General features: G+C 47.0%; 1 protein-coding gene across 3 annotated transcripts in view; it reads right to left on the reverse strand.

The window, feature by feature from the left end:
* Positions 1 to 764: 764 nt before the first annotated feature.
* The window catches only part of ETS1 (ETS proto-oncogene 1, transcription factor), a 127236-nt gene continuing 102761 nt past the window's right edge, over positions 765 to 25239 (reverse strand). For 2 of the 3 annotated variants that reach the window (XM_090290785.1, XM_090290786.1), the window contains 4 exons: positions 24361 to 24609; positions 19820 to 20080; positions 3076 to 3194; positions 765 to 2105 (listed from right to left, as the gene is read on the reverse strand). In XM_090290785.1, the coding sequence (XP_090146911.1) occupies positions 1890 to 2105; positions 3076 to 3194; positions 19820 to 20080; positions 24361 to 24609 (845 nt within the window). In that variant the 3' untranslated portion in view covers positions 765 to 1889. The remainder of the gene's footprint in view (positions 2106 to 3075; positions 3195 to 19819; positions 20081 to 24360; positions 24610 to 25239) is intronic. The other variant, XM_090290787.1, reaches the window with a different exon arrangement.

The following is a 25239-nucleotide window of genomic DNA, read 5'->3' on the forward strand; positions in this document are numbered from 1 at the left end:
GAGCCCAGGAAAGGCCAACCCTGAGAAGCCCATCTTAAAATGTTTCTTCACCTCTCTCTCTGTCATCTGTAAAGCCAGCCCCCTGTCTCCTTTTTCAATCGGGCATCTCTTCAGTGGTGGGGGGATTCTGATTGAATCAGGAACTTGTCTTGACTAGGAGATACCAGTCCTTCTCCCCCGCAGAAAACCCCACTTTTTAATTACCCATCATACCTGCCTCTGTTGATGAAGTTTATAGTTAAATTACGGGGAAACTAAAATATATGCAAATCTCATGGACCATCTTATTGTCTTCACTCAAGTTCCTTTTCTTTTGTTTCCTTTGCCTTCTAGTCATTCCTCTCTTCTGCGATCATTGCCTTCACTCTTACCCTGTGCCATGGTAACAGACCCAAGAGCAAGACTCTACCAGCAGCTGCACTATTCACATGGCAGATACAGTCTCACCAGACATCCGACTCAACCAGCTCGAGTTCTGCAAAGGAAAGTCTTGCGTTTCTCTTGCCAAAGACAGCCAAGCCCCGTTTGACTTAGGCAGGTTCCCTTAATTTCCATCGCTCTCTCAGGCACTCTTCAACTCATGTCATGTCTGCTGTTACTCTTTCACCCCCAGTCAGAAAGCTGCACATTTCTCTGTACTAAATAACAGAGTGGGGGGAAGCGAGAAGTGTGGGAGGCTGGGAAGAGTAGACATAAAGGAGAAAGTGTAGAGCATTAGTTTGGAATGACACACCTTCAGGACTTAGTCCTTAAGACCTGAGGGGTAATGCCCATGCACACAGCTTTTATTACAAATCCTATGTTCCAGGTATAGAACCAATAAAGAATAGTCAACATTCCTCCTTCAATACCTTTCCATGACGTCAACAGCACTCCTACATTTACTGTGGTCCCAAATCAGGGCTGCAAAATACATTCAGTTCAAGACTTAATGCTTCTTAGCTCAACGTTAAGTCTAACACCAAGAATCCACTAATGACAAATAAGTAGAGGGGCATGATGAAAATTTTTAAATTACAGTTGACACTCACATGCACAGTCCCCTTGTACCCAAATCAACATTAGTTTTCCCTTCATCTATAAAGCCACACGAATTTGAGGTCCCTGATCTCAGTGACAGCACTTTGCGTTTCCAGTGGGGTCTATATAAACAGTTTTCTTTCACTGTGACAGACTCTTCAGCCGGCAAATAAAGATAAACTTGCATGATTATCGCAATACTGAGACCACCTTAGAGCTTAAGACGATTTTTAAGAAAAAAAAAATACTGGCACAAAATTTAATAAAATAAATTTTAACACACAAAAAAAGTTTTGGCCCCTCCCCACTGAAGTCAATCTTTGTTTTAAAAGTATAGTAAAAAGTAAATAGTCCTTGAATTTTGTGCACCCCCCCACCCAAACAAAATGTCCTACCCTACCTCCCTCTTTTTTTGCACCTCCCCCCCGACCCAGAAAAAGAAGCAAACTAACTGCCTTTCATCATTTTCATGACTACTGATGTCTCCATTTCTTTTGGTGATAAATGGGTAACTCGAGACATATTTTGTTTCATGGATGATTGTTAAAAACCTTAGACACGTTAGTCTCGTCCTCCCTTAAGCCAGATTCTTCAAGCTTCTAAGAAGACTTTTCTCTTTCTCCTGAAAATTTGCTCAAGAACTTCTTATCCCACCCACCCCACCAGTCCTGGCTCTCCTTTCCCAGCCACGCACAATAGATTATTGCTGCAGCTCACTTAGCTCCCACCCCTGAATGTAAAAAAAAAAAAAAAAAAAAAAATTGAGTTCTGAAAAATTAAACATAGAATAACAGTTTAAAATGAAGAGTCCAACCGACATGGTTGTTCTTTCAAATGTCTCAGCAGTTTCCCTGTCCCTTTGGCGCCCGTCACTCATCGGCGTCAGGCTTGACGTCCAGCATCGCGTGGAGCTCCTCGGGCGTGTACCCCAGGAGGCTCTGCAGGTCACACACAAAGCGGTACACGTAGCGTTTACCCGCCGTCTTGTGGATGATGTTTTTGTCGTAATAGTAGCGCAGGCCACGGCTCAGTTTCTCGTAATTCATCTTAGGTTTGTTTTTCCTTTTTCCCCATCTCCTGGCCACCTGAAATTTGAAGGGTAAAAGTCTATAAAATAATCCAAATAGTCATGTTTAGATGTCTATGCCCATTCATGGTGCTCCTTGATATGCAAGTAAATCCATTAAGAGATTCATGTACACGGAAACTGTTTTTCTGACCCATCTCTTCTGAGTTCTAATTTCCAAGGGCTGGGTAAGGATGGCAATAAAGGTAAGCAGTCCTTGGATTTCTGCACCCCCAACCCAAACAAAATGTCGTACCCCATCTCCCTCTTTTTTTTGCCCCACCGCATAAGTTAATGAAAGCATAGTGACCCTGAACTTCTACATAACGGAGTTAAAGAAAAGAAAGGAACACTAGAGACGCTCTTTTCTCCTTATGTTATTAAGAGAACGTCCTTGCTTTGAAAGGGTGAAATCCCACATGAGGGACTGGGAGAGCACTGAGCTCCAGTCCACCTGCTTTTCATCAACAGGAAGCATGTTTTCTGTACTGGGGCACGATTTTCCTCGGGTCTCCCACAACAGAGATGTTGCCTCTCTTCATTTTTTTTTTTTTTTATCCTCAGAATCGGGCATGGCAGAGGGTAACAACTCAACAGCCATTTGTTAGACCAAAGAATGAGTCAAAGAACAAGTTGCACCAATCTTCAAGGCCTCTTGAATTGTCTGACGCCTTTCAGACTCACAGAGCCGTGGGGCCAGAAGTGCGGAGTAAGAGGAGGCAACTCATATTGACGAAAGGCTACTATGTGCCCGACAGGCTATGTGCATCCTAGCAGTTAACACTAGACAACAAACGGGCAACGCAGATATTTTCTCTCTTTTCCAAATAATGACACTGAGGCTCCAACAGGTTGTATAACTCGCTCCAGGTAACACAACAAACAAGTGGCAGAGCTGGGACTGGAATCCTGGAAAATGTCATCAGACTCACACAACCCCTTTCCAGACTTCTCTCTAACACGGTAGTCTTGGACCACTCCCTGCTTACCTCATCGGGGTCAGAAAGCTTGAACTCCCAGCCATCTCCTGTCCAGCTGATAAAAGACTGACAGGATTTATCAGTGAGTAATTCCAGAAGAAACTGCCACAGCTGGATCGGTCCACTGCCTGGAAACACAAGGCATCGTGAATCATTACACCAGGTGTTCAGTGCTCTCAGCCACTGACCCCAGGACACAGCACTCCCTCTTCCCTCCTCTGTCCATCTAGCCAGGAGAAAAGGGAGGCAGCCTGTAGCACAACTGCTGGAGGAGGTGCTAGAGCTCACAGACTGAAACGGTGAAGAAGTTCCACCCAAAAGAATAAAGAAAAGCCACTTAGGGCGACATATCAATTGCCGTCCTTTGAATGGCTTAAGGGTTGGTCCATTGTTATGGCTAAGCAAACTCTAGAAAGAAAATAGGGGCTCTATCCTCTGAGATAGTCTTTTGTGCCTTTAAAAACTAAGTCATTTAGCCTCCAGAAGTAATAGAAGTATTAACTAAGGAATGTCTTTGCCAGTTCCAATCAGAAGTCAAACCTCATAAGCGCCCTTCTATATATAGAGTCTTTGGCCCCTGATTTGCAAGCGAGGTTACTATCTTAAGCTTATGTAACAAGGAGTTAGTGGAGTCTTAATATTCCACTCCACCACCATCCTGTCCTCCCAGGTCACTCACAGACAAGCACCCAAACAGAGAAAAGAATCATCACTTTGCAATCAATTAACTTGCCACCCAGGAAATCCTCAGAGGTCAGTTGATGACTATCTCCAACTCTTCTTGGGTTCAGTATATTCTAGTTTACACGCACACACATCATTCTCTCGTCTTGGCCACCAACACTGCCAAAATCTCAGTTCTGGAAGGCCTGACAATACTCTGATAGTCGATTTATCATCTGCTAAAAGATCCCTGCTACAGATTTCCTTTCAGGATAACTTTCTATTCAGAAATGAAAACGCTGCCAGCGATTCCTGTCTGACTCATGGGTGCAGGCAGAGACATACTGGTTCAACTGTCCGTGCTGCTTGGGACGGGTCTGCGCTGCGCCTATGGTGCCACCTCAGAAGCAATCTGGACAGAGCAGAACTGGGAAATACCCCGTCCACGTCCACAAAGGAAGCCTGGGAAGCTCTAACTCATACAGAAAAACTTGCCTTCTTACAGTTCTAACCCTTAACCTGAGTTTCAAATCTGTCCGATCCAAAGTGAACCAAGATGCAATAAGGAACAAGCTTTATTTTGGTGGGTTCCCCATCCACCTAAAAATAAATGTCCTTTCTAGCCTATCAGGGTAATCCCTGTTTCTACCTTACACTTCCACAAGGCACGTCCGTGTGCATCACGCCGCTGGCTCCAGGACCCCACTGCCCGCTCCTCTCGGTGCATAAAGCACAGTGGCCTCACTGTTTGCTCTCTATGGGTGTGACAAGGGAGCTTATGGGTGTGCTCCAAACACAGCTAGAAAATGGGGGTCCTGGGTCCAGTGTCCAGGCCTTCGACTCCAAGCACCGGGCCAGCTCGACAGACACCTATGAGGAAGAAGTGGGATGTGCATGGTGATCTGACCGACCACCGAGGAAGTGCTCCTCCAGAAACTGCCCCCTCTTGGAGGCTCCCCGCTCCCCCCTCTGCACACCCTCAGCCATATGGAAAAGGGAGTATCACTACCCTGCCCTTCAGAAAACACACCTGGAGCCCTTTAAAACCATCTTGCAGGAAATACCTACACATGTCCTAGAATAAATTCAGCAAACTACCTACAAAACTGATTAACATTAGAAAAAACAGCCCTGAGTGCACATGACTTCAGCCTTATCCTCATCTGTTTCCAGCCCCTGAGGAAAAACCACTGGGTGTACAATCTAGACACATCTGCAGGTTTCTTGTAAGTTGACTTAAAGCCACCAGCTACTACTCCCTGCCTGGGCTCACGGGACTAAATGAGACATTATATGAGGAAGCCATTGAAAAGCCGCCCTGATGGGCAGAAGGCAGAAGGAAACAAGAAGCTGCAAGACCCCTTAGGACATAATAGTTTCCTGATGAAATGCACAATGACTCTATACCCAACAGGAGCCCTGGGGACAGACAAACGGATCCACTACCCAAAATCTTGTAAAGGAGCCCTGGAGTCTGCAGTCCTCTTTTGAGTTAGGCCCACAGACCGCAGACGTAAGACGGACAGAAGAGTTCTTTTAAGAACCCTGGCAAAGCAAAGCTATGATGTATTGCACACCTACTACGCATCAGATACTGTATTACTGTGTAGTTATACGCTTCTCACTTACTGCTCACCATGACGCCACGCGGTAGTGCCTACTGTTACTGCCTTTGTGCTGACCGTGTTACAGCAGAGAAAACCGGTCTATGCTATTGGGTCCACTGGCGTTGGCCAAAACCACTCACATCAGAAGGGCAGTGGCCGTGACTGAAACCCACATGATGTGGCCCCCAAATTCTTCAGCTCAATACTACATCGCCCCAGACAAGACCAAGCTGAAGGCTGATCTCCACTCGGCCTGCCTGGTCATACTAATCCAAGGTCTTCTCTTCCGCATATGTCACAGCAGCCACAGGACACAGGACAGCCCTTGGTTCTCCCGACCCTCCGACAGCTAGTGACCTTGGCGTCCACCTCCACAGGTGACATTTCCAGCCCAATTAGTGAGGTCCCCTTGGGGTAGCTGTTCATTATTTCGCTCTCCTGCTATTTACCTTGAAAGCTCTCTCACACTATTTATCTTAAAATCCCTGAGGGGGGTAGAGGGCTAGTGATACTGAGATGAGGAAAGGGAAGGAAATACTGGGTACATCCCAGGGACAGAGCCCAGGACCACGCACCACACCATCTACAGCCTCGAAGAACGGGCAACCGTGGATGCAGAGAAGGGGGCTTCAGGTCCTGTCTCTGGAGCCAGCTCCTGGAGGAGGGGATCCCAGACAGAGGGACGGTGGCTGATTTTCCTGCCTGCGCCATGTCCTGAAAAGAAATGTCCACACCACAGGCCGCACGGCCCTGCTCCAGCTTGTTCTGGACCTTTGACCCCTGGTGTCTGTGTGCAGGGCCGGGGGGCAGCGTGAGGCCCTGTCTGCGGGCTTTTCCTCCTTGTGACTTTATCTTTGTTCATAAAGAACACGCAAATGTGAAATTTGGGAACTGGGAGCCGAGGCCGTGGAGCACGGTGCTCTCCAACTCTCCTCCTATTTACACCAAACAAACGGAGGAGGGAGGAGGGAGCGTTAATAGGAAAAGCAGATGCCTGAAGAAAGCGCAGGAGCGGAAGGGGAAGGAACGTCTCTGGTGCACTTCACAATAGCAAAATCAAAATAGCGGTGATGTCAGCTCGAGTCTCCTTCCCCTGATTCTTGAAGAAAACTCCCACAAGCCCACCGAGCGCTACGGAGCACACAGCGCTCTCAGCCTGGGTTTCCTGCAAGGCGCTGCCCACCCTTGAGAAAGCCCTCCCTGTGGAGCCAAGTAAAAGGGACCCACGACTCCTCTCAGGGTCCTTTCTGGTACCTCTGTGCTGACTCCTAACCTGCCCTTCAGGGTGGGGAGCCCTAGAAAAGAGAGGGCATGGAATCTTCTCCCAGAAACAATGCAGTTCCAGGAGGGCCCGTGCCTTCACTGGATTCGTGGACAGTAACGCAGGAGCCTCTTTCCACAGCAATGTGCCACCGTAGCCTCAGGTGTGGGAGGGCAGTTCAGGGCCACCTGGGAGCCCACAGGTTGGCAGTAGCTCTGGGCTTGGAAAGCACGCTAGCTAGGCAGCCTTCCCAGCAACATCCAAGTCTAGGCCCAGGGGGACTTCTCATGCCCTGGACTTGCGGCAACACTGGAAGAGGCCAGCGCTCCTAGTGACAGGCTCTCGCAGAAGATGTGTCTGTACTGCTCACTGCAGGTCCCTGGGGCCGAAGGGCTCCATCCCTTGCCTTTGCTCCAACACCTCCTAAAATTATAAAGCCTGTCCTTCCTTGCTTCCTGCACCCCCACTCATGCCTGCACCCAGCCCCATCCATCCACCCCACCAGACTGTGGCCCCAGTGACCCTTGTCCCAGGGAGCAGAGAATGGTACTAAGAATAGTGCCAGTCATGGGAAGGGGGAGCTCCCATACTAAATGTGACTCACAATGGCGCCCCTGTCCCGGGGCCCCGAGGCAGTCAACGGCAGCCTTCACCATGCTGCCCTGGGTGTCACACATCAGGAATCCGGTGGCATCACCAGGAGACTATGCTTCTCAAGTCGAAGCTCTGAGCCACGGCAACAGAGGGGGCCCTGTTAGAAGGAGGTCTCTCTCCAAAGACGTGGGGGGAGGGCACCACATACATTCACTGCTCCCTCCCACCCCCCCGGCTCCCTGGGCCTCCACACCCCTGCAGTGCGCTCCCTCCGTCTCCCCCTCGGCTGCAGCAGGGGGATTTCCTCTGACTGCTTTGCTCTTCTCGGCTGCTGGGTGGGAGGAAATTCTAGTACCACACAGACAGTCCTGATTTGAAGAGCTGTCCAAGCTCAGAAGCAGAAATATCAGGTGGGAGCCTGACGCATCCCAGGCCAGCACAGCAAATCCCAGGAGAAATTTCCCCTCCAGAGAAGACCCTCAAGACACTTCAAATCCAAGACTATCACCAATCTCTCTCTGTCTCTGTCTCTCTCTCTCTATTTCTAAAGACAAAACTTTAGGTAAATGTCTACGGATTTTGTTCATGTTTTAGTCTCTTCTCCTTGTGAAGTAACTGGAAGGCCTGCTGATCTCTCTCACTGAGAGCTGGTTATTAAAAAACCCCTGCTTTTTTGCTTCCTTACTCTGAGTCTAAGAAGTGAGCAACTTAAATAAATATACAGCGATGAGCTAGGACAACATTTTAGTAAGATGCTCTTGGTAATAATCCTTTCGATCGGGTAATTTGTCAGCCTCTTCCCTCTCATTTTCCAGGCCCGGAGGTTGCCTACCCAAGTCAACAGACTTCCTGCTAGTGGATTCGGGGCGCGACTTCAGTTTTTCCTTCCCACTTCAGCTGCAAGGTCTCATCTGTCCCCGGTGTCCTAGGGAGAGGTGCACGAAGGAGAGCCTGCTTCCAGACCGGGCAGCCACTCCCACGTGCTGCCTCCCACTGGGTGTAAGACCCACCCAATGGTGCTTTATGTCCATCCCTCGTCGCTAAAACATATGCTCCAAGGGCAGGGGCTGTGCACTTTCACTGCTGAAGCCCAACGCCGAGAACAGTGCCTCACCCACAAACACCGACCATCACAGAGCTACGTGCCATTGATCGGCTCCCTATAAGCATGGACTATGTCTTACTGATCCCGTCTTCTCAGTTCCAGGTGTGGTGTCTATTCTCTGACAGGTGCTCAATAAACATTCCCTGAATTGTATGTCTAAAACAACCCTCCTCTGAGGAAAGGCGTAAGTACTTAAAAATCTACCCAAACAGCTTCTCTCTCTTAAACTATATTTGGGACCAAACAGCATGGGTGACTCCAGGCTACGTTTCATCAACAGGGTCCCCAAAATAAAAACTACCACACCTTCCGTCCTTTGGGGATTCATTTGCTTCTTTGAGAAGCTAATCTCTTTTAGTGTAACTCTAAACGTCAAATCAAACACTTCATTCAGTGCGGGCAGCACACATTTATTTTAACCTATGAAACTCTCATGGTTGGTCGCCCTTGCAGCAGGGCTGACTGTGCGCGAACAGCACACATCTGCCAGGTGGTCCCGAAACAGAGGAACGAGCCTGACGGGCCCCGCCCTTCCACGCAGGTGTTTACCCACAGCCAAACGATGATGGTGAAAACAGAACACTCAGATCCAGAAACGACCCACCCATATGTTCATAAGTTCCTTTCATACTACTGTAGGAGTTCCCAACTCTGAGGGTGGGTTGGGGGACCCCAGAGACGAAGCATCACCCCTTTTCTGTCAACCCTCTTCTAAACGATCCTTCACAAAAAAAAAAAAAAAAATCCAAAATCTCTCTATCGCCATTAAGTCTTGTTACATGAAGTTTAATGACAAATTAAACAGAAGACATCCTGACAGTATCTTGCCTTGTGGACCAAACTCAACCTGAAGCTGCATAAATTATGTGCCTGAGAATAGAAAAGTCAAGAGACCATGTGGCTGGATTGTTTAGCCACCAAAGCACTGGGAAGATTTTTTAAAGAAAGGGTAGGGGCTGCTTGCTATTTTGGCTTGGCTTTGTGCCTGTAGGTGCCTTTTCTTATTTCTTCTGAGTTATGCGTGCCCTTCCTTTGCTCCCACCCCAACCCAATCTCACCTCATCTTCAACATGATCCATCTAGGTACATTCTATAACAAGCCAACTGGCCTTGGTTTAATGAATCACTGTGAAGTCAATATGTTCCTTATATTTGTTCCTTTATCAATGGCTAGTAACTCAAGGGCAGCAATAAATTCTAGTAATTCAACTCAGAACCACAAAAACACACTCTAACAGGTACTTGAAGAATACATGAACACAATGATGTTCAAACCAGCTTCTAACAATGGAAACAAGTTAGAAAAGAGCTCTACAATCAATTAAAACCATCCTTTGATGTCAAGTCCATGTTGCTGACACATGAGACTAAAAGATAGGAGAAAACATTAAAAATAGCAATAAAGCATGCCAAGCAGTGGAAGACAGAGATGACAGCAGACAGTATCCTATAAAATTAAAATATTTACATGCCTGTGGGTAAGCCTAAAACGGGAGCCAATGGTCCAAGGTTTTGATCCAAATTTCTCCCTGATTCACTCTGCGCTCTTAGTCAACTTGCTTAACTTCTCTGGGCTTTAGTTTTCCCATCCCTAAGCTGTAATTAGTAATCCCTGCTCCTTCCTACTTTATAGAGCTATAAATTAAGTAGTCCCAATCATAAAAGAAGTGTGTGTGTGTATTACTATACTGCAGAACAGTTGGAACAATATAAAATACAACGATAAAATTAAATTTAAAAAGAATGCAACAACAGAAAATATATTTTTAAAAGTAGAGTTTCCAAAGAAAGATGAGAAAAAACATGGACTTAAAAAGAGAATAGCAAAAGCACTAGATAAAATTCAATTACTCTTTCAAGACTTAAGTTGGCCTTTTTATGGCAACTTTGAAGAAGTAGAAAGTTGGAGGCAAGAGAGCAAAAGATTAAAGTATATAAATGTGAAATGCTTTCAACACTATAGATAAGAAGAACCAGTAGAGATCTGTTAGCGTTAGGAATAAATGAAGTTAAGAACTTCAGCTCAAAGTAAGGAGGCACAGAAGGGACGAATAGATGCAAGCTGCTTTGCAAGTGAAAGTATCGCATACATTTATGGTTTGGGGAAATCTTGGCCACAGGCAGACTTAGATCCTCTTTCCTCCAATGTGCTTTTTTTCCCCCTAATCATTTATGCTCCTCGCCAAGCATGCTCTACCTAATTATTATGGAGGGCTGACCTAGAGCGCTCAGCGGCATTCCCACAAATGTCGGGAGCTGAGCCTAGAGGTAGAACCTACCAGCATGAACTGAAGGGGACGCAGGAAATCTGTCTAGCCATCAATGTCCATGGTCGCAGGCTGAGCCCAGTTGGTTGGCCACAGGCTGGCTACGCTGCCCTACTTGAGACAGATATAAGCAATGCTCACTGGGGAGTCAGCTTTGGGCCTGAGAATATGACAGTTACACACTTCAGTGTGTGCAGAAAAGACCCTTGTTTTTGCTTGGGTTCCTCACACCTGCATGTGTTCAAGTGCACGTGGTGGGGGGTGGGGGTGACTGCAGGAGAAAGGACTGTTTCTCTCTTAAAGGGGCAGCCTATATGCAAATGCACCCACCTCTTCCCTCTAAACCCAAGAACTCCATGTAACCACATCCAACCTGCCACTCAGACACGGCCTTGGACAGCGGAGCCAGTGATGCTCAACTCAGGAAGTGGGTTTCCTTAGAGCTTTTTCCTCCTGATGTCTTCTAGGTACTGATTCTTTTAAGAAGTCACCAGAAATGGGTTGCGTTTGGATTTGAAGGTACAAGATGAAAATTCTCTTAGACACCAAGGAAGTACTTTTTCTAACCAATGTCCATGGTCAAAGAAAATGTCTTCCTAAGTAGCTAGGTAACAGGAAGAAAGAAAGGTGTGTTTGCTGATGAGGATTACAAAACAGGACTTGAGAAATCTGAAGCCAGTGCCATTTCTCTGTATATTCTCAATGCAACCTCTGGAATTTATTTTATCCAAGGGGTCAAGTGTCGCCTGCATCTCAAGGATGACAGAAATAACTGGTTACACATCTTACAATTCTTGGGGAGGTGAACTAGAGCCTAATGATCACTTGAGCACTGAATCTTGTAAGCAGTTATCCCGCAAATAATTTCTGAATGCCCCTCAAATATCAGGCATCGTAGCCCGGTGGGGCTGAACAGCAACACAGAACACGAACAGCAGCGTGGAGGCAGCAGAAGAAAGGCTTTTTTGTTCCACCTTCATGGGATGTGCTGAAAATTTAAAGGAGACAGGACCGAGAAGCTGGCCGTGAGAGGTCTTCACAAGAAACTGCCCCCTCCTCGGCTCTGAAGGTCACACACCTCCACAGAGCCGCGCCCTGTGCACACCTTTCCAGCCGAGTCCGTCTTCGTTTCAGAGTTTAAACTTTCGCATTCACTCACCTTGGGAGGACTTTCACTCTCGTTATCTCTCAGGGAAAGGTGAGTCACCCGAAAGACAATGCCACTGGGTAGTCATAGTCAACAATATGCTGTTCTCCAAAGCCTATCACGGGCCACCGAGAGCATCGGGACTGACCTTGGTCTTGAATGCTGCTGTACAACTAGCCAGACAGAGAAGCCGCACTGGTCTGTTTGACAACCTACACCTGTTAGTCAGGTATGATGTGGGGGGAGCAGCCATGATAATGTGCAGCTCGGGTCTCCTGCTGTGGGGAGCATCAGTGACTAGCCTCACTATGTCCCCACCGAAGCCGAGCTGCCCAGGGTCTGCTCCAGCCAGGGTCGGAGCACGGTGGAGGCACGGGGCCCTCCCTGGGAGACACAGAGCCCCTCCTCTGGGCCACTTTGACCAGAGGACACCCCATCAGCCTGGCCAAACATTTTCTGGAACTGAGCCTATCACGGGCCACCCATGGGAGGCTCTTACCACCCGGGTCTGCTTCCTCCCCTCTTTGCTTTCACAGGTAACAGACCTGCAGCAAGGTCTGAAGGCTCCCCTGCCTTCCCCCGCTGTCCCCTACTTTGTCCCTCACAGAAGCATCCCCAATACATTTACTGCCAGGCTAATCTGGTCCTACGTCTGCTTCTCAGCACACCCGAACACTTACACAGCGAATATTGGGCATTTTCCTACTAACGCTCTCACACTGTGAAAAGCTTTGAAAGGCATCTTCTGTGACGTTTGTGGTATGACTTTGGAGTGGACCTCTTTCCCCCTCTGAACTTCCATTCCCTCCTTTGTACAATGAGAAGACAACCTTCCTCATGTGGCTACTGGTGACAGGTAAATAATAGTAATAATGATAATAATGTGTATGAGAGAGTCTAGCCCACAGCAGGAGTTGATTGAACACCCGCGTGAGTTCAGCCGACTAGCTGAAGTGACCTAATCTGATATTAAATATCTGCTGTACGCCAAGACAATGCCAGCAACTACTGAAATTCTTTAAGTAAAATATCTTGTTTCCTGACCTCTAGTCATGTCGAATGACACTGGGAAGACCAACAGGTTGGAGTATAATATGAAACAGTGGGACCAAGCAGCACCTAGAGAATACTGCCTCTGTATAGCACTACTTCTGGGTCCTTCCCGTAACCTAATTCATGCCATTCTCCCAACAATCCCATGAGACACTTGGCTGATGAGGAAACTGCAGCACAGACATGCCAGCTTGTCCAAAGTCACACGGCCAGTGTGTGACAAAGCCAGGACACACTCAGGTGACTGGCTGCCCAGTCCCTGCTCCTAACCTGTACATGACCAGCCCCTGAAATGCAACCGGTTAAACAGCGTGGGGCGGCCACCCTCCAGCATGGTCACCTGGACCTGCATGGGGGGCACACCCAGGCACCCCGCTGGGTGTGGACAGGCATCCAACCTGCAGGAGTCGAAGGGAAGTCACTTTCCAGAGAACAGGGAGGGGTGGAGCTTCTCTTGAATTGAGTCTATACTGAGGAGCCGGTGCTCTTTCCCCCAAACAGTGAAGGCCATCCAGGAAGAGAGGGAGGAGCCAAGGGCAAAGGCAGGAACTTGCAGACCTCTGTCCGTCCGTCCGTCTGTCCGTCCGGCAGGGCCTTTCCCAGCTGGGCTGGGCGGAGTGTCCTGGGCCTGTTGTGAAAGGCAGCAAGGACTCGAGGATGTTGTCAGCAGCAGCCTGACTGCATTTTGCTCCCTAGAAACATTTCACTTCAAAGACAAAAAGGTGGAGCTTCAAACTGGAAACAGAGTAGAATTCCAGAGCAGTCACCACCCAGTTCCATCCTTTGTAGTTAGATTTTGTTAAAGGAACAGTGACCAAAAAAGTGTGAATCTTGGAGATTTCCTCTAAAACAGGCAAGGGGGTGGGGGTTGTACTCAGAACAGATGGGTCAACTCATGAGACTGCTGCCACCCAAAATCCAGGCCCCCACTTGACCTCAGGGTGCCCTAAATAGACCAGAGTGTGAGACATATTTTGTGAAGTATAAATGGGCCACTTCTGCCCGGAAGACAGCTTGCAAAGTGCTACTGCAGCTGAACCCGGGCAGTGAGGTGGCTGAGCCGGTGTGGCCTTCAAAGGCAGCACACGAAACAGGGAACCTCTGCTTTCCACATTTTTAAAAGACATTTAGAAAAAAAACTTAATAGTGAGACCAAATCCTCCTACCATGTGATCTTTTTCTGCAGGTGGCAGATGATTAAGAAATACTGTCACCAAGTGAATCAGGGAAGGCAGAAGCAGAGAAACTGCTATGCAGGCAACAGAAAGCAGCTTCTCCTCCCATCCAGTCCAGATCTTGCCAGAAGTTTTCCTCTCTAATGACTCAGTTTCCCCACCAATCTCATTACTGAGAGGCATGGTAACCCATTCCTCTGGTGAGACCCCCGATCCCTCACACACCCCACCTTAGCACCTGCATCAATCACAGCCCAGAGAGGTCAGAGTCCCTCCCGCTCCTGAGATGACATCCGGCAGCAATGCTCCACCTGCCTGGGCTAAGGGGTCTGCCTGGCTTCCTGCAATCTGCTAAGGACAGGGACCTCTGAGCCCGAAACGGGGAGCACTCTGTGCTGCTGCCTTTCTCATTCCTAAGCCCTTTTCCTCCCGTCCACCAGATGCAGCCAACAGGCTCTGCCTGGCCCGGGAGCCCTGCACAACACGGGCATCAGAGCTCTATGACCCGGTCAACAAGTGGGTTTTTCTCGACTGGAGTCAACTCACACCATCTTCCACCAACGGCACTTACACAGAGACTATGTTCCAGGTTGGCTCAGGGAATAAACCCCCAAGTTAAAAAAAGCTCAGCACTGTTCCTAATAACAATACTGTCTTAGATTTAGAGGCTTTTCAATCTTCTGTACAAATTCACATGCAGTACTGATTTCCTTTGGTGAGCCCTCTCCTCTTCCTCATCAGCAACTCAGGCGCATGCCCAACACTTCCTCAGCTGTCATCTGTGCCTGCCTACGTTGAGACTGTTGCAATTGAGCTTTCCTTCAGAAAACTGTGATTTCAGGTAATGCTGCCAAATCTTAGCTTTTATTCTGAATTGAAGGGTTTTGAAGTACTTCCTTTTGCAATAAAGTTGTTTATTTTTGAGAATGTGTCTTAGTGGTAGCTTTGGGTTACTGACCCCTAAAACTCAACTGCAAGCCAGAACGCCCCGGCTCTGGGCTGGGGACTTCCTTACTGTGGACCGTTAGGCCGGCTCCAGTGCCACCTACAAAATGGCAAGATTTATTTCAGGCCAAGAGCAATGTGAGAGGGCCTAACGGGCAATGTATGGGGCTTCTTTCTCTGCAAGACTGGTGCCTTTTCTCTGTCTCATGTCAAAATAGTTGGAAGTTGAATTCCAGTTTGTCCCCAATTTAGCCTTTAGGGAACTGAGGGACTGTCCAGTCACAAATCTGCACAGCACTACAACACGTAATTCTGTTACAGTTCACGAATGGTCGTGGGCCTAGCTTTCTTCAGCTTCCAGGATATAAAGGGGACCTTAATTCGTTCACAATTGCAACTCAAAGGGTGCGGATACACCTGGATATTGACAAAAGCATTCCCACCAGGCCAGCTCAGTAACAATCAGAGCAGCGGTAGGGATGGATTCCTTATCTATGGCCATGTTTGGCAATCCGGAACGAAGTGGGATAAAGGTGATTTACAGACCAACAGCTCTGGACTGAAGCCAAAGGTGAGTCCTGCCCCTCCTCCATCCTGCTAACTCACATACGTGCAGCATTCATTAGCGACCAGCAGGAGACAAGGCCCCGAATCTGCTCTTCGGTGGTAACTGAGATCATAACCAATGAATATTTTCATTCCTTGATATGTAGGAAAACATTTGTATTCAGGTAAGACATCCGGCACTTAGGTTGCAATTAGGTGGCCTTACATAAGTCATTTTTTTCTGCCTCAGTTTGAGCATCTATAAAATGGGGCTAGAGGGACAGAGAGAAAGAGAGAATACTATTTGACAATCTAGTCTATGATTCTCTATCTACTGAACCTGAAAAAAGCCAGAGATGCCTGTGTTTTTCAAGGGTCTGGAAAGCACTTTGCTTAGGTCTGTCAAATATATAGAAAACATGGGGCCACCTGCCTTGGTGTTTTCTTAATTAGATGGGGTTCATAATGCACCTTCGAACAAGAGAAAATGGAGCTGATTGTATCAGTTTGATAACCATAAGCAGTTCACAGTAAGGTAAGAAGGTACATTTTGGCGGAAGCCAGCAATGCATTTGATGTATTCTTAACTCAGCTAACAAGCAGGCTTTCAAGCCCTGTTATCTGCCCCCACATCTTGACCTAATTTAACAAGTTGCCATGGGAGCCCAGCGAAGGTTGATGCAATTTTCTTATCTTTGGAGGAAGAATGTAACTGTGCAAGAAAATGTGAAAACTCAGTTTCTAACTGATTTCCACACTTACAGTGCAGTAACTGAGACATTGTATGAAGAAATAAAATGTGTTTCTTTGACGGTGAGGTGGGCGAAGACCTCGACTCCTAGTGTAATGGCAGGAAAATGGATTCTGTTCCCAGCTCAGAGGACCTGCACATCCACCCTTTCGTTCAAGCCTAGTAGTGAGATCAGGGTATAAGTGCTCCAACTGTGTGGCCATGCACACCCTGGAGCAATTGAATTTTAAGAGGAAAAAAACAAAAAAGGAAGGCAAGACTTGAGATAAAAAATAGGTGTGACTTTTACGAGTAAGAAGAAGTTTTGCCAACACCTGTACGACAACTGCCACCTTCCAAAGTACCTTTGCAAACTTCAGTTCATCTTCACATGACTGCTTAACGCCAGAGACCCACCTGTGTTCCAGTCACCGCCTGCTCTTTGCGCAGAGGAGGGGGCTGATTGGTGTGTTCCTGCCCCTTCCCCATTCCCGAACAGGGATCTGACATGTGAAGGGGCCACAGTGCAGGTGCCAGAGCAAGGAGCCACCACCTAGAATCAGTCTGCAGTGTGGGCAGGAGAATTTCACCAGGCACTGAGCAGAGGAAAAAAGCCATCTGAATGTGGGCTGCCCCCCACATGCCTGGCAAATCCTGACCTTCATTCAAACCACAGCAATGAGAAGATTCTAGTCTAAAGACAATGCTAACATCTTGAATTTGAGAAGATACTGAACCCTCAAAAGCTTCTAGCACTTATCTGCACCCAACACATGCTGGGAAACATTTGCTGAAATAATTGATTTGTTACAATTGAGCTTCTTCCCCTCTGCGTCTAGCACAAAGTCTAGCACTTATTTAATTAATTGATTTAGCTGAATTACATTTTCACAGGTCTTCTACCACCAAGATAAGGATGAACACTTCTACTCTGCTAAAAGTAGAAAAGGGTACAAGGTAAATTTGCCTAAAATCACACAGTGTGTTAGAGCTGGGAGGGAGCATGGAGGACTTCCGTTTTCTGGGCTATTGTTCTCACCAAGGTTTGAGAAAGTAAGAAAAGTGAAATGTAGAATTTATAAAGACTAAACGACTGAATGGTAAGATCCTTAAAAACATTTTTTTTCATTCAAATGACTACTTTAGTCTTTGAGGCCTGTAATGAATAGTCATGCTCCCTTTCCTTCCACTCACTGCATGGTTTATTCAGAGAGAGAGGGAGCAGTGGGGAGGGAGGGAGACGGGGAGGGAGGGGCATGAGGAACAATATATCCAGATAAGGCATGAAGCACAGCTCAGGCCTGCAGGACATGTTTGTGTTTGCGCTAAGAGAACTTCTGATGCTTTTACCTGTTTGCCCAAGGCTGATTGCCAGGGAAGCCTCACAGGTAGCTTTTGGTGTTGGCTACCTCCTCTGTTCTTGTCCTTAATTTGTACTTCACACTCATTCCTAGTCCTTAAAATTCCTTTCATCTCTTTCGGGGACACTTGGAAAGATCCCCCAACTCTCAGGTAATTCTTGCCAAGGTACTAAAATCATCTTAGACAAAACCCTTTAAGTCCCTTTGGTAGACTGCCCGCTCTGCAGGATGCTCCCATGTAGGAAATCCAACAGCTAACACATGCAACACTTTTGGAGAAGTTTCTACTTGAGGTGCAAACTAGGCTTGTCCCTTTCTAGAAACACCAAAACCCTGGCAGTGTCACCATGGACCCTTACCAGAAGCTCGTCCCAGGAAGGCTGACATAAATCATAAGGCTTTCTTTGGCCATAACTCTAACTTTAAGACTTAAGAGTCGGTTTATTTAATCTTGTTATCCACAAAACTGCCCTAACTTGCATGTACAGAATCGCATCCGTAGCTAAGAGAGAATGATGAAAACTGCCCTGGGAAGAGAATATGGTTGTGGATTGGGCAGTGGCTTTGGCGGTGATTACGTGGAGAGAACAGAGACATAAGGAGGATAAACTAAGCTGGGGGTGTGGCACTGGAAGTTAGGGCGGAAGCTGTAGAAGACCTGGCCTTTACACTTGGGCAAGAGACACGGCGTAGTTCTGCCTGTGCCCCAAGAATAGAAGAAGCATGGCCAGGTGGGGGTGCCTGCCACCTCTGACAGCTCCCTCGGCCTTTCCGTCCTCTTCCTAACTAAGCAGCACTCCCCTCCTCCATCAGTGCATCCAACCACAGTCCAGTTCTTAAAACACCTACAACCTGACTCATAATGACAGAAGCCAGAACTTCCAAACATCTTGAATAAGATTTAATTTCTTCTTCCTCATTCCAGACATCATTAACAGAAATGGGTAAGCTCTGCTTTCCAGAGATGGAAAAGGGGTCCCTTCCAAAGTAGTAAGTCCGCACACACTAGTGACTTTCAAGCAAGGACTATGGAGGACAGTGTAGGAAGAACAGACGGGGGGATTTTTAAGCTCCTTTCTGGCCCACGGCTCTATTTACAGACCTTGTCATGACCTGAACACACAGACATAATTCCCAAGCCCCTGCGCATGCTCTGAACTGCACTCGGAGGCACGTGGACTGCAACAGAAAAGAGGCGTTCCCAATCTTTGGAAAAGGAGCAATTTTTGTAAGCATTGGAGTTATTCTCAAAGGTCAGCTGGTTTCTCCAGTAAAAACTGGGACTTCCCTGACACAAGAATGAAGATGTTGCAGACTCTTCAGATCAGATCAGATACCTCCATAGAAACACAGATTTTGCTCTTTCTCTTCATCCACACAAAGCGGGAGTCCCCCACCTGGCAACCTGTCCCGGGTGGAGTACCTTAAAAGAGAATCGAGGCCTAGACCCCAGGTGAGTGAGTGATCAACGGAAACAAGCCGCACTCACAACACAATCTCTACTTTTGAGAAAACACCACAATCTTTCAGAAAGGATCTGATAATTAACACTATAATGCTTCTTGGATATCTCTCATAAATAGACTTCAATGGCTTCCAGGGTCAGGCAGCGGATGTGCTACAAGTCATTTGGAGAATAAATGGTTTTGCTCTATTGCCAGATGCTCGATCAAAGCCCAAGCTCTCAACATACACCTCGACAGCCTTCCTTCTTTTGCTGCTGCTGTAACTATCACTCCTGGAAGAAAATCAGTAACCAGGCTGAGTGAAGAGAGAGGTTTCCTGGATAGGCCAGGATCTGACCGAGTTTAGGGTGATAAGGACATAGTTCCCATTTGAACAGCCAGCTAAAGAATACACGACAGAAGAGTCCAGGGTGTAGGCCGTTCAGTGATGCCTTCGAGACAGACTGTTGCTCGTTTTGTGTTTAGAAAGGCCTCCAAAGAGCAGGCAAGAAAAAGTCCCTTGATGCTCAGCCACCAGGCAGAATTTCTAGAAACGTCAAGTTCACATAGCTCCCTTTCCCTCAGAAGTGGAAAAAGGCCCCAAATACAAGTTTTTCCTACCACTTCTGGAAATGATCCCTTCGGATACAATGATAGTGTTGGCTTCCAAGAATCAATGGCGATTCATAAACAGAGTGGCTTGAGAGGGTGACCAGACCTCTTAGAGTCTTCTTCGCCCCACTCCCCACAAAAAGGCAGCCTTCAGTCTTTGGGAAAATGCGCACAGGGCCTTCTGCAGAGCCCACCCACAGCCACATGCACACAGAGGCTCAGAGGCAGGGGCAGGCGCCTACCTGTGTACCCAGCCAGGGCAGCAGCAGGAATGACAGGCTTGTCCTTGTTGAGGTCAGCACGGTCACGCACATAGTCCTTGAAGGTGCCCTTGGGATTGTGGTTGGGCAGGGCGGCTGGATAGTCCTCAGAGTCGAAGCTGTCATAGGAGGGGACACGCTGCAGGCTGTTGAAAGATGACTGGCTGCTCCAGGACTGGGTGAGGCGGTCACAACTATCGTAGCTCTCTATGCTCTCAAAAGAGTCCTGGCCCCCGAGTTTACCTGGAGGTAAAGGAGGAGGTGGGAAGAGGGCAGGGGAGGAGGGATTGGGAAAAGACAACTGTAAAAACCCTCTTCATGAGGACAGGCTGCTCATCAGACCCGCAGGAGGCATGGAAGGAGGGGTGGCCAGGGTTTGGGGGGGAGTGGAAGCTCGTGGGTTTGCTCCGGGAAAGAGGGGCTGTGCTGGCTGCCGTTTAAGAGCCACTGCACTGTGCTATCTTGTTCTTTGGCTCCTAGGACAGAGACTCAAGGCCAAGGGCTGCTCATGTCTGTCAAGAGGGAGACAGCAGTGCTGGGGACCTCAAGCATCCCAGAGCCAGAAATCGAAAAGCTGAGAATCGTACATGTTACTGTGGGGCTTCTGGCTGATCTATGAGACCGAATAAATAAATGAAGAAATCGGAGCTGTGTCAGGCTCAACTCCCTAATCCAACTCAAGCCAATGAGATAATTTCCAAAGGCCCAATTTAGCAAAATATTTTGGTCATAAGAAAAAAATTCCATTAGACTAAGAGCAGATTGACCTCCCTTGACCTTGGAACACAAGTGCTATTTTTTAGCATTTTTTCCAAATACTATTTTAAAATGAAATACATGTACTGCTTCTATGTCATGTCTCTTCAAATAAAGAAGTAAGTTATGAGATGCTTTTTCCAGGAGATTATTTAAAAAACAAAACAAAACACTATCACTCCTCTAAACAGAAGTCCATACTGTTTATTCTCTCCAAGTACAATTTTGTACTTGAAATTTATACTTCATTGGGGAAGTGTGGGCAATAAAAAAAAAAAAAAAAAAAAAGTTGATGGAAGAGTTATTAAGGTCCACAGCAATGACAGAAACCCTTCACTCTGTGAGTTGCTTAAAGCATTCTTAACTGACCACAAGATCATGCAAGTTCATTAATTTCCCAAACCAGGTTATAAACAGCTGCTATCATTGCATAATCGCTCCAAGAGAAATTTCCATTGGCAAAAATGCCATTAGAAAAAGAGGCTAACAAACAAAACTTCTGGAGGAAAATGCATCTGAGAGCTGACATGGCGCACAGGAGTATTTTCTGTGTTCTACTTTCACGTACTTTCTAGGCAACCGAAATTAAACCCTGGGCGACTAAATGGTGACTCCAGTTCAGCACAAGTCACAAGGGAGAGGAGGTGACCAATCTCTATGTAAAAATATCTGTAAGTCAACTCTCAACTGTTCAGAGCTGGCTGATCAACTAGAAGGTTTAAATCCCAGAATAAAGTTGGCCAACACAAACAACCCCATACTAGTGTGTTTTTGGTGGGGTCTCCCTTTCCTTAATAATAGAGATTGGTTAAAACAATGAAATTCAGATATTTAATTTTGGTGTCCAAACCAAATTTTAGTAAGTTGAAATTTTACATAGATTTTTAAATCCCAATAAAAAGTATTCAGTTAAATATGTCATTTCTGTATAATCCTCTTATCCTCTCCAGTATTCTTCATAAGCAGAAAGGTAGTTAGTTATTGATCTTCTTCTCAGCCCTTCCTCCAATCATCCATTCAAAGAAGGCAAATTGAAGAGCTTCATGGAGTTATCGGCCCTGACTACCCAGTCCACTGTCACACGTACAACTCTTTCAAAATGAAGGAACTGCCCCTCCCAGAAATCCACATTAAAAGACTGCAGATAAAAGCCTACAACCAGAATGCAATACCCTCTTTTTAACAGGACATTTTATGGCATCGCAGAAAAAGGTGTTCACTCACACCAGCCAGACATCGCCTTGGTCATTCAAGGTCTCTGCGAGACAAGCACACCAAAACCCTAAGAAAGAACATTCATATTTTCATAAAGAACGCCCCACCAAGTCTCCAATACTGAGGAAGTATTTATACCTAAGTCTCTCTGGAATGGCTCTATCTCTATCAGCCATTTTTCTTTCTGCGTGGGCATAGAGACTGGCATTTCCGCAGCGGACAGCTGCATCCCCGGGAGCCCCAGGGAGCAAGGGCACTATCTGGGCCTAACCACTCTGCGGCAGCCACCCGAGCGAGAGCCACATGCAACTCTGCTGAGAGCTGAGGTTTACAGCAGCAAGTTGCTTTCATCTTAGCTCAATTTCACAATCCTAGAGCTAGGAACCTTTGTTTATGGGCCTTTTCTGCAAAAATGGGTTGAATCCAACTACATCAGACGCTCGGTTGTGCTACTGTGCTCCTGCGGGGAAGCACATGTCCTTGAAAACATCCCCACTGGCCAGCTTTGCTGAGAAATGTCTCAGCGAGGTCCTTCCAAAGCTATCTGACTCCATCAAGCAGATCTCAGAGCACTCAACACAGCAGATGGGGAGCCCCCCAGCAGCCCCCTGAACAGATGAGTCCAATGACAGTTCACAGGGTCTAAGGAGGTGGGACAGACACACTTTGTATGCTATAATGCAGTGTACAGATATGATTTTATTAATAATAATCAGCCGACAGTAATGCTTTCTATCTAGACCAATCACACCATGTCAAATTCCATCAGCCCTTGAAACACGCCCTGCATGTGGTGGCACAGCTAACATGCAGAAAGCAGCCGCGCACGGAGCAGGCTGCGCCTCAAGCTTGTGTGGTCTGAAGCTTGGTGTGAGGGAGGGAGGCTGAGGCCAGAGAGAAATGCCTCATGTCCCTTGTATGGGTCACTATCTGCTCCACAGTTATTAATTTGGGGTTGCAGGGGTGGTGGGGACAAAAACCAAGAACCAAGAGACGGAGAAGAGGGGACAATTACACAAATGCAAAGCCAGACGCAATTTAAAAACACGTGACAGATCTACCCAAAATTACAACGTGGCTGAGCCCCAAACCCACAGGCTCAGCCTCACCACACAGAGGTACAGAAAGCCCCGTAAGAAACAAAGTCATTCTAGCACTCTGATCTGCCTGAGGGTTTAAAAGATACACATGCACATTTGTGTATGTATTTAAATAGACAGGCATCCAAAAATAAAAAGTCAGAAAGGGGAAGGCAAACTGATCCCACCCATCCCCTTCAGTATGAAACATAAACACCCTGGGGCCAGAAGCAGCAAGATTGCAGGCTCTGATTTTGATAGGGACTTTCCCTAGGCTGGGTCCACGCCTTGTCCCAAGGCCTACTGGGAGGAAGTGTGAACCAGAACTCTGGAAGAAGACAACAAGGTAGACGGCCCATGATGCTGAGGGGGTGATCCTCCAAAGTAAAGATGCTTTCCCATCCCCTCCAAGTGCCTCAAAGTAATGGGGTAATCACTGAGCAGAAGTCACTAGGAGGCCAGCCAAGTCTGTCTCCTGTGGACAAAGTCCTCTGAGCACCTGGATGGGCTTTCTTCTGTTCCTCTTCCTGTTTGGAAGTCTTTGCCATTTATCTATTGGAACAGTCATCTTTTCCAACTTTTTTAGACATCAGCCTGCTCTACCTGGATGAACAACTCTGCCCTATGATGGGCTGTACTTCTCTCAGAAACGAAACTACCTATACACGTTACGAGGTGGGCTGTCTCTCTGGGTGTTTACATCCTGATCTTAGAAACTGAGTGTATTTAACTTGTGTTGCTTTATAAAGCTCTATTTTGAAACATTTACTTTACTGTCAGTGAATATTTTATCATTGTCATCACAGGCGTGTCAATAAGAGTACCTTCTTTTTGGAAGCCTCTGGCCACCTCTTTCCTAGGTCCTCTAGCTAAATACACACTCTCACCACACTGTTGTGACCAGTTCCAAATAAACTACTGGTTAACCATCTTGCATCTTCCCAAACCAAAGAAGTCACAGAAGGCTCAAGAGCCCAGGCTGAGCAGCAGATGTCAAGCAAATACCCAGGCAGATTCTGTAGTCGGACCCAGAATGCTCTGGGGCACATCAGGGCACGTACGAAACTAAGAGCTTTCCAGGAGGGTCACCTGAACACTTTTTATTTGACGGTGTCCTCCTTTAGCAAAGTCTTCTCAAAAAATAAATAAATAAAAATAAAGCATAACATAAAGAACAACAACTACATTCAGCTAGAGTCATTGCTTGGTAAAATGTTTGACCCAAATACAAAATTTGATTGGCTATCCCGCCAGATTTCAATTGCACTGTGAACCCATGGTCATCGTCCCGGCGGACTTGGCCGAACTTCCTCATAGGAAGTTCTTAATGTCTAGACAGTCTGTGATGGAAGAGGCTGCATCCATCTCAGGAATACACAGGGCAAGAGTGAAGGGGGAAGAGGAGGCCTGAAAACGCACCAAGGTAGGCAATTGTTGGAAACCGAGAGCTTCTAGAGAAGAAATCTGACCTACCACGACTGGTCCTCCCCATGCACATGTTGTCTGGTGTGACGACTTCTTGTTTGATGGTGAAGTAGTCCGTCTGCAAGGTGTCTGTCTGCAGAGGGTCCCGGAGAATGACCGAGGGGTAGTCGCTCTCGTACTTGAGGGAGAGGAGCTCCTCCGAGCTGATGGGGTGGAGGGTCTGGTAGGACTCCGTGATGAAGCTGGGCTCTGAGAACTCCGAGGGAGGAACACACTGAGCATGCTCGATACCGTAGCCTGGAAACAGAGAGTGTGGGAAATTAAGGAAGGGAGGGACGCGTACCCCAAACCAGCCGTTCTCCCCCATTTACAACAGCCCCGCAACGTGAAACAAGCTGACTACCTTAGAGAATTAAAAGGAAAATATCTTCCACGACAAGGGCCTGGGTGTTTAACCTTGCTCTACTTCTTAACTTCTCTGACCTTTGGCAAAATCCCTCCCTTTTCTGACTCTAAAATAGGGATGATTGTAATCTCCCTCGGAGCATTGTGATAAAAATGAAATGAGTACATACTCATATAGGTAAAATGCTCACCGACATTTCTGGCACAAAATAATCTCTTACTACCTAATAGTTCTTAGAATAAAAATTATAATAAAGTGAAAAAAACAAGACATAAATCAAGCTGCTTAAGAGTCCTTTTGGAAGCAGCACTATCAGGTAAGAAGAAGGCTAAGTGGGCTCTTCCTCTGGCCACCTCTGTAGGGTATTTAGGTGTCCTTTGCGGCCTGGAAGGGAGAAGGCTTTCTTTTCTAGAACAGAATATGAACCTGCATGGTGCACCCCTGAGGAAGGGTTCCAGAAGAAAGGCTGTCACCTCCACTAAAGAGAACGAGGGCCCTGACCAAATCCCTAACCCAGACCT

This window comes from Furipterus horrens, unplaced genomic scaffold (genome assembly GCF_987537825.1).
Source record: "Furipterus horrens unplaced genomic scaffold, mFurHor1.1.pri manual_scaffold_11, whole genome shotgun sequence".
Taxonomy (NCBI): Eukaryota; Metazoa; Chordata; class Mammalia; order Chiroptera; family Furipteridae; genus Furipterus; species Furipterus horrens.